Source organism: Dromiciops gliroides, chromosome 3 (assembly GCF_019393635.1).
Source record: "Dromiciops gliroides isolate mDroGli1 chromosome 3, mDroGli1.pri, whole genome shotgun sequence".
NCBI lineage: Eukaryota > Metazoa > Chordata > Mammalia > Microbiotheria > Microbiotheriidae > Dromiciops > Dromiciops gliroides.
In genome coordinates, this window is record NC_057863.1 from 244,881,699 (window position 1) to 244,891,496 (window position 9,798).

General features: G+C 41.3%; 1 protein-coding gene across 1 annotated transcript in view; it reads right to left on the reverse strand.

Annotated features, from left to right (window-relative positions):
- The window catches only part of NIPA1 (NIPA magnesium transporter 1), a 55,995-nt gene extending 48,832 nt beyond the window's left edge, over nt 1-7,163 (reverse strand). The window contains exon 1 of the mRNA XM_043994354.1: nt 6,908-7,163. Coding sequence (XP_043850289.1) covers nt 6,908-7,064 — 157 coding nt within the window. The 5' untranslated portion in view covers nt 7,065-7,163. The remainder of the gene's footprint in view (nt 1-6,907) is intronic.
- Nucleotides 7,164-9,798: the final 2,635 nt, after the last annotated feature.

Genomic DNA, 9,798 nt, shown 5'->3' on the forward strand with positions numbered 1-9,798 from the left:
ACTAATCAGTAATGTGTGGTCTTGGAGAGTTGCTTGGTAATATTGAAAGGTTAAGCAATTTACATTGGTCCATATGGCAAAACGGGGTCACAAAGAGACAGACAATACTGAAACAACTCAACAACAACAACAAATATCACCAGTAAACTAAAAGGTAGGCCTTGAACCTAGGTCTTCCCAAAGCCAGTCTATCCACTAGACTATGCTGCCTCTTGATTATTTTATAGGCCCTAAAAATAGACCCAATACCAAGTTCACATATATTTATAACCATCTCTACTCCTATCATTGCCTCAACCACGTCACTCAAAACCTCAACCAAAAAGATTCAATTATCTTTCCCATATTAAACTATCATGTGAAGAATATGCTTTCCTGGTGCCGTTATTGTTGTTTTTCAGTCCCATCAACTCTTCATGACCCTATTTTGGGGTTTTCTTAGCCAACATACTGGAGTGGTTTGCCATTTCCTTCTGATGCTCATTTCACAAATGAGAAAAAATTAGCCAAACAGGGTTAAGTGACTTGACCAGGGTCACACAGGAAGTATCTGAAGCTGAATTTGAACTCAGGAACCAGGCCTAGCACACTCTCCACTGCACCACCCAGCTCCCTGGTGCTATCATTATATTATGTTATCTGGTGAAAGTCTTAAATTCTTAACATCCATGTTTCAGATAAAAGTTTTAAATTCATAATAACCATCAAGGTCACAGTCAAGATCATGCATAATTTTAGAAAGTGAAGAACAGCTACCGCATTTCTGAGTAACTGACATTTTGTAACAATTGGAATGACGCCACCTGCTGGAGACTTACTGTAGAAGAGTTCCACCCATGAAGGGAAGGTCTTTGAGGGCAAGACCAGGAGTCTTTTCTTTGGCATCAGGAAGTGACGCTGGCTAGTGGGAGGAAGAAGGAAGAGACTGGCGCTTGGTCTCGGGCTCTTTCCTTGGGACTCTGGCGGAGAGGGGAGCTAGAAATGTGCTCTCCCTTTAATAGATAGGAATCTAGGCCTTTTCTTCTCTACCAAATTCTTATTCTCCTTAGTAAATGCTTAAAAGTCTAAACTATTGCTAAAGCTTATAATTTATTGGCGACCACTCATTAGATATTTTAGACAGACTAGCTAGAATTTTAGCCCTTAACAATTTACAATGGAGAGGCCTCAATTCTAGAATTTGTTTTCCATAATGCTAAGAGCCTCTTACTCTAAGTATGTTGTGGAGTGATATTTTTTTCTTCAAAAGGGGATATATAAAAAAGTCAATGTCTGCTTATTCAGGGGCTGATTACTCACTCATACTTTTTTCCTTGTAGTACACTTACTTTAGTACATTACTCATTAGCTTAAACAATCAACGAATAGATAGTAAATTGAAAATAAATAAATAAAGCAACTTTACTCATCCTTAGAATTAACAACAAAAAAACAAGGAGCAGATTCTGAAACTTGGTAAGAGGTGCTGTCTGAATCATCTGCCTATTTTAAATCTTATGTTCTCTCTACTATCATTAGTACAAACATCAAAGTTGCTTTAAACTAATTTTACATGGTGTAAGTGCTTGAATAGGGTGGTAATCTCAAAGTCAGTCTAACACATGGAGTCTTGAAATGAATAAATGTGCTTGTGTTTTTAAATTCTGCGCAAAAGACCCCAACAATGCAGTTGGTCAAGTTCAAGTCATATTTAAATCCTTTCACTAAGCCATCACTAACATAAGCAATTTATAGAACGATATCATGCAAAGAAGATATAATGGATAATGAAAGAATGAAGAGAGTTCCTGAAATCATGAGGCCGGAAATCACAGAATCATAGATTCGGAGCTAAAAGGAAACTTAACCATCTAATCCAAGTCTCCAATTTTATTGACGAGAAAAACAAAATTGAGGGATTAGATACTTTTTTGTAGGTTCACAGTGGTAGTTGATGACAGACTCAGTCCTTTAGCTCCAAATTCAGTACTGTTTCCATTGCACCAAACTGCTGATACAAGACTGTGAGCTACAGCTACAATACTGGGTTCCACAGTCAGCTTTTTCCATCCCTCTTTTGTATACAGGGTGAAATCCTTTCACTCTGATACAGAACTATAAGTAAGGATGCCTCCATCTCCTGCCTAGAGTACTGCTGTCAAATGTATTTATGTATTTAACTGTATTTAAAGATCTCAGAGAAGGCATTCAGGGGCCACAATTCTGGAAACTAAGAATAGCACACTTACATTCTAGAATCTGACTAATCAGACTAATTTAATTACTTTTGCAACTTGAGATAATTGTCTTCCCTGGGCATTTTGTAAAATCTGATAGAATATTGTTACTAATCCCATGAATTGACAAAGGCACAGAGGGGAAAAAAACCCCACTTGACTCTTAGTCAACTTCTGTAAGGAACTTCTTTTATACTTGAAAGCCTCAGCTTTCTCTTGAGCACTCTGAGTGATACTGGCAAAGAACTGTGAGTCTCTTCTTTTGGGGTTTGATCGTAGTTTTCATGTTTTTATCTTAGTTTTAGCCCAGAGGAAAATGCATAGATTTGAGGGTTGGGTTTTTTAAAAACTATAAACAAGTCAATAACAATCACAGAATTGGAAACAATCACAGACTTGGAAAGGGCATTAAAGGCTAGTTCAACCTATACCTAAACATCTACCATGTGCCGGGCGCTGTGCTAAGCACCAGGGATACAAAAGAGGCAAAAGGTAGTCTCCGCCCTCAAGGAGCTTACGATCGGGGAGACAACATGCAAACAAGTATATACAAATCAAGCTACATACAGGATAACTAGGAAGTAATTAACAGAGGGAATAATAACCCAGAAAATGATTGTCAAGTCTCTGCTGGAAGACTGCTAACCCAAGGGAACTCTTCACTTCTTGAGGCAGCCTATTTTACCTTTGGCCACCCCTAATAGTAAGGAAGTTTTTCTTGATATCAACTCTAGATTTCCATTTTTGCAACTTCTACTCATCACTCCTGGTTCTACTTTCTGGGGGCAACCAGAGCAAGTCTAATCATTCTGCCACAGGACACTGTTTCAAATACCTGAGGACAGCGACCATGTCTTTAAATATTTCCAGGTTCTTCAAATGATCCTCATATAACATGGCCTCAAGCCCCTTCAGATGCTCAGAACTGAACACAATACTCTAGGTGTGCTGCCTGACCAGAGTACTACAGGACCTCATCTCTTCATTCTTGAACTCATACTTTTCAATGCATCATATGGTCACATTAGCTTTTTTTTTTTTGGTTTATTGTTGTTTGTTGAGTCATGTACTCAGGGTCACAGAGCTAATTAGTAAGTATTTGAGGCAGGATTTAAAACAAGGTCTTCCCAACTTCGAGCCCAGTGTTCTTGCTACATCACCTGACCTTGGTGTGTTAGACCTGATTCATATGCTACTGTTTGGTGCTTGCCAAGGATAATCTCTAATTTAGGTATTATAATATTACCATCATTTTGTTTGTTTGTTTGTTTGGTGAGGCAGTTGGGGTTGAGTGACTTGCCCAGGGTCACACAGCTAGTAAGTGTTAAGTGTCTGAGGCTGGATTTGAACTCAGGTCCTCCTGACTCCAGGACCCGTGTGCTCTATCCATTTCACCACCTAGCTGCCCCTACTATCATTTTTACATACCATGACTGGGACATTCACTGACAGGTAACATTACAGAGTTACAGTGACTGGCCAGTGTAGTAGATATCTGTGAAAATACAGGTCTTTTTGTGCTTGAAACCAAAACTCAAAACTGTTCTCTTAGTATTAAGAATGGGTTTAGTGCTATAGTGCTATTTCATGCTATGGTAATCAAGTACTCCCCAATTCCAAATAATAGGCATATAAGAACAATGATGTTGTTGTTGAGTTGTGTCTGACTCTTTGTGACCCCATTTGGGGTTTTCTTGGCAAAGATACTGTAGGTTTGCCATTTCCTTCTCCAGCTCATTTTACAGATGAAGAAACTGAGGATGACAGCAATACATACAATAATATGGCATGAGGAGCCTATCCTGGAGCACAGCCTTCAACTCCAGGTATGATACTTAATGAAGCAAAGATAGGTCAGACACCACTTTTCCAAACACAATCTGTTCTCCTTTGCCTTTGTTCCGATTGCCTTAACTTTTGTAAAAGTAATGGGAATTGTGTGTGTTTCCTCTCAGGAAAATTTGGGTCTCTTTCCTATGGTCTTTCTCTTACCCACTAATATAGAGGTAAAAAAAATGTGTCAAGAAAGCAGTTTTTATTTTCACAAAATTCTCCTGGGGTCTACTCAGTAGATTGGCCCTTGAGCAACATGTCAATCACTTGCTTCAATTTTGGCAAACCCCAGCAAAGTCCTATTCTAATGTCATATTGGGATTTGGAGGTGACACTGGGTTCTCAAAGCATTACCAGGACAAAGGATCCAGGCCCAGAAGTAGACTGCATAACTGTTTTTTTTGTTTTGTTTTTGTTGTTGTTGTTTTTTTTTGTTTTTTGTTTTTGCAGGGCAATGAGGGTTAAGTGACTTGCCCAGGGTCACACAGCTAGTTAAGTGTCTGATGCTGGATTTGAACTCAGGTCCTCCTGAATCCAAGGCCAGTGCTTTATCCACTGGGCCACCTAGCTGCCCCAGACTGCATAACTGTTATTTCCGAACCAGACTAAGTAAGAGGCTCATCATCAGAAGCTTGACCACTGGATGATGGATTTTATTGGCCTACCATGGCAGTGATAGATTACAGCCTACATCCACATAAGAAGGAAGCACACCAATGAAACAGCTGATCCTTAAAGTATTAAATATTAAAGCAGGTGAATTTCATTAACTGGTTTAGCTCAGGCTTCCCCTTAAAGACTATGGAATACTATAAGAGCTAATCTTTATAAAGTTCTTCAACATTTGCAGAGCAAGCTTTTAAAATATATTATCTTTTCATCCTTATAGCAATCCTGTGAATAAGATGCTATTATTAGTATTCCCATTTTACAGATGAAACTGAGGCTAATAAACCCTAAGTGACTTGCCCAAGTTCTAACAGAAAGTAACCACCTGAGTCAAGATTAAATTTAAATTTTCCCAAGTGTAACACTCTATCCACTACACCATCTACCTGCCAAGGTGGAGTACATATAAAAAGAGCATTCCATTGATAATGGTGGAGTGGGAGGGTATGAATAGGAGACTGACCAAGAGCTAAGCTGGGAGCCAAGAGGTTCAAATTGCTGTTCAGGTGCAGGCAAAAGAAGAGCTTGATCTGCAACTCCCAAGATTAACCTCTCTTCCTGAACTGTAACTTCCAACTCTGGGATGGAAAGCACTGGCAGTATCAGCGCCATCTGTCCAGATGTCAGGGGTGGCAGGGTTAAAAAAGAGTTGTTTACTAGAAGAGGAAGGGACTGAGTCAACAGGTCTGCCTAGAGTTCCACCAGCCTTAGAGTTGAATGGCCATATTCTTTGATATTTTTTACGATGAACTGGATGTTTCTAGTCAGGATATAATCAGTACAATGTCTATAGTGCTCCCCTTTCCTAGTGTCTAAGTAACACCCAGATGTTGCCAATCATTTTATCTAATTAAGAGTTCAGAGGTTGACTATGAGAGACAAAAAAAAATTGCTAAATTAAAAAGCCTGCTAACAGCCCTAGGTAATTTTTCACAATCCAGGCGTTAAGTGAAGGTTTCAAAGTCAACTGCTTTCTTTAGTGTGAAAGTAACTAAAACTCTGAGAGTTACTTACTTTGGAGGAGATCAAACTTTAAGCAGAGCAGAGACAGAGTACAGTAGAAAATAGGTTTGGATCACCAAAATCACTTCCTCAAATGGAGACTACTGTATGTCATTGTCTCTAATGCTACTCCTCTTCCAGCTCTTGAATGGAAAACTATTTTCCACTCTTTGATGCTTTGAAAGCTGATATAGGATAAACTGTGGATGAAGCACTTAAGAGAATTTCATTCTCAGATAAAGGTTAAATGCCTCCCAATTGAGGCTAGATTATCCAACAGGAAAGGAATAGAAATATTTTAATAATGCACTTTCCTCTCATTTTACATTAGTGGGGGCGGGGAGGAAGGGGGAGAAAGCAGGTATTTGGACAGACATAGGAATAACTTCTTTAAGTTTGTTTGAATAGAAGGTTCTCTAGAATGGTCAAGACGTCTGGGGGTTTCTTTACTAGTTTAATTCTCCATTCTCCAGTGGCCAGAGTTATTTACGAGTCACCCCAGAGTAGATCACATACCAACATACCCAGAGAGATCTAAACTCTCTTTAACTAGTGCTTTAAGTGAAAAAAAAAAAGAAAATTAACCTATGTCCAATGCTTCTCCCTGTGTACCTGATAACCGTCTACAAAACTAAACTAAAATAAAATAAAAACTCAACCGAAACTGAGACCCTACCCCAACATCAGAGTAAGGTTGGGCAGGGCGGGGGGGGGGGGGGGGAGGCGGAATGTGACTGCGGTCAAAGGAAGGAAACAGAGGTTACAGAAAAGACTCTCTTGAGCAGGACACACACCTAGGGAGCGGAGCAAAGCCCCGCTGCTCTGCAGCAGGGGTGGGTCGGCTGCGCTCCTAAGTGCGGATGGGCGCTGCAGCTCCATCCTTGCCTCTGCTCACACCGCACTTAGCCCATCTTCCGCAGGGGTGGGCGCTATGGACCACTCAGGCTACTGGGGAAAGGGTGACAACATCACCCAGAGAAGCATCAGCTACAGAAGATACTGGGGGAGGGAGGTGCGGAGAGGAGGGGAGAGAGGGCAGCATCCCTAGGTGGCTCCAGGCCAACACAAACCAAAACGGCTCAAACGCTCCCCCCCTGAAGCTTTCACGGCTGACAATCCCACCCCACCCGCGTTAAAGCCGCCCGGGGAAGGAGTGCCCGGGAACCACCGCGTTCCCCGGTCCGTACCTCGTCTCTTTGCCCTCACGATGCCTTTCTTCTGAAGCACGAAAGTGGATCCGTTCACCAGGCTGGAAACCACGGCCACACTCAAGCCGAGGGATACCGCGGCGGGGCTGGGGCTGTGCGCCCCTTCCCCTGCTGCTGCGACTGCAGTCATCATCATCCTCCCCCAGCACAGCCCAAGCTTCCTCCCTACTTGCTACCGAGAGCTGCCCGGGCTGCCGCGCCTGCGCACACCACGGGATCACGTAAGAGCCTGGCTGGCTAAATTTTTCTTCTACTCCGGGTTTTAGCAGCGACTGAGAGGGGAGGGAATTAAGCAGGAAGAAAAGCAAAACTTTGGGTTCAACGCAAGGGTAGAAAAGGGAGGGGATGCGAGCAGTGAAAAGAGAGAAAGTAGCGCTAGCATGTTTAGTATTTTTCCAGAATGCAAGAAATGCCCACTAATGAATATTTATGGGTGTAATAATAATAAAAACAGCTGGCATTTATCTAGCGCTTAAAGATTTGCAAAGTGCTCTACGTGAGTGATTTCTTCTGATCCTTATAATAACCAGGGAGGTAGGCGCTGTTATTATCCCCATTTTGCAGATGAGAAAACCGAGACTAAGATAGGTTAGGTGATGTCTAGGGTTCCACAGCTAATAAGGGACAGGCAGAATTTAGATCAACTTGACTCCCAGTCCAACACTCCTCACCTCTAGTTTACAGTCTAGAGAAAAAAGAAGTCAGATAAACGAGGACCAATGTCATAAATACCAGATTTTAATGGAGAGAGGTTGTTATTTTGTTTCTTCTGATAGAACTTGGGTTGAAACCAAGCTTCAGGGAAATAGTCAAAGAAAATGCGGAAATTAAGATGTTTTTAAAGAATCTAGGAGTTGTAATGTGGCTTACCCAGGTAAGAGAATTTTTCCAGTAGAGAAGACATAATTCACATTTGTATGGTGCTTTAATATTTTCCCATTAAAAATATTGTTACTATTCCTATTTTACAGATGAAAAAACTGAGATTCAGTGATTTCCCCCCCATGGTCCCAGAGTCAGAAGGTGTGAAGGCTGAATCAGAACCCAGTACCATAACCCTTCAGAGTTCTTGCCAGGTATGCTCTAGAGGCTGTATTATTATGAATGGCAGGACATAGAAAGTAGATGCAGAAGCACTAAGATTTGAGAAAGAAATTAAAGGAACTAGAATAGGTAATGAGGAAACAAAATTCTCACTCTTGGCAGATGATATGAAGAGAATCCCAGAGAATCAACTAAAAAACTACTTGAAATTATTAACAACTTTAGCAAAGTTGCAGGATACAAAATAAACCCCCATAAATCATCAGCATTTCTATATATTACCAACAACCTGCTGCTATGTTTGACTATGTGCTGACAAGATATGTGCAGGATGCATTGGCGATAGTCACAGATGGGAGGTACTACTATTGAGGGGGACCAGCAAAGGCTTCTTGCAGGAACAGGATTTTAGCCGAGCCTTGAAGGAAGCCACAGGAGCCAGGAGGCAGAGACAAGAAGGGAGAGCATTCCAAGCATGGTGGACTGTCAGTGAAAATACTTGAGAGTCGGGAGATGGAGTGTCTTCTGTGAGGAATTAGAAGAAGGCCGATGTCACAGAGTTAAAAGGAATAAGGTATAAGAAGTTGAAAGGGCAGGAAGAGCCCAAGTTTTGAAGTGCCTTTCTTTTTCTTTCTTTTTTTTTTTTTGCAGGGCACTGAGAGTTAAGTGACTTGCCCAGGGCCACACAGCTAGTAAGTGTCAAGTGTCTGAGGCTGGATTTGAACTCAGGTCCTCCTGAATCCAGGTCTGGTGCTTTATCCACTGGGCCACCTAGCTGCCCCCTTGAAGTGCTTTTTAAAGGGGAGTTGTTCCCAGAGCCTACAGGGAGCCACTGGAGGTCTTTGAAAGAGATGACATGGTCAGACTGAAGTTTAACCATTGGAAACCCAGAGTTGACATATGTAAATAAGAGGGCTTATTTTGCATGATCATTAATAAATAAACAGCTACCTCACCATCTAGGGAGGTTTTACTTGTTTTGAGGTGAAGAGCCCTAGAGGAAGATTTAAAATTGGTTGTTGTTGTTTAGTTGTGTTCAGTCATTTTCAACTCCTCATGACCCCTTTGGGGGTTTTCTTGGTAAAAGTGCTGGAGTGGTTTGCCATTTTCTTCTCCAGCTCATTTTACAGATGAAGAACTGAGACAAACTGGGTTAAGGACTTTCCTAGGTGTCTGAGGCTAGATTTGAACTCAGGAAGATGAATCTTTCCACTCCATCCACTGCGCCACCTAGCTGCCCAAATTAATGGGTTGGGCTAATTGGCCTCTGATGTCCCCTCTAATCTATTCCCATGTCAGTAAGTATAAGAGATTCCAGAGATATTACCAAAGAGGATAATGCATTTGTAAACTGTGCCAGTATTAACCATATACCTTCTGCTACTGTTGTGCAGTATAGATTTTATGGATCCTGTAATCTTATCAATGTAGATAGATACTTCCTCCTGCAATATAGATAACAAACCTATCCAGTCCTCTTCTGCTAGTGGTTAACTGGAATATGTAAATGTTATAAGAACAGTTTTTCCAATCACCCTATGAAACAAGCTTGCTTGCAATAGTCAAATATTAAGTTTGACCCCTAGGGAGATCCCACTCAAACATTCCCCTCTCTCAACATCATTGGTCAGAGAACTCACTCAACAGATTAACCAGCGTTGCCCTAATAAGGATATTTTACCAGCACTGCCTAAATTGTGTCAACAAGGGGGGAAAGTATAAAGTGTAAAAGGGCCAACTGGCTTTACCATGGCATACAGGAGAACTATAAGAGTTTATTCAGCTCTACAATGTTTGGGGAGCACTAGTTAGAATACTGTCACTGG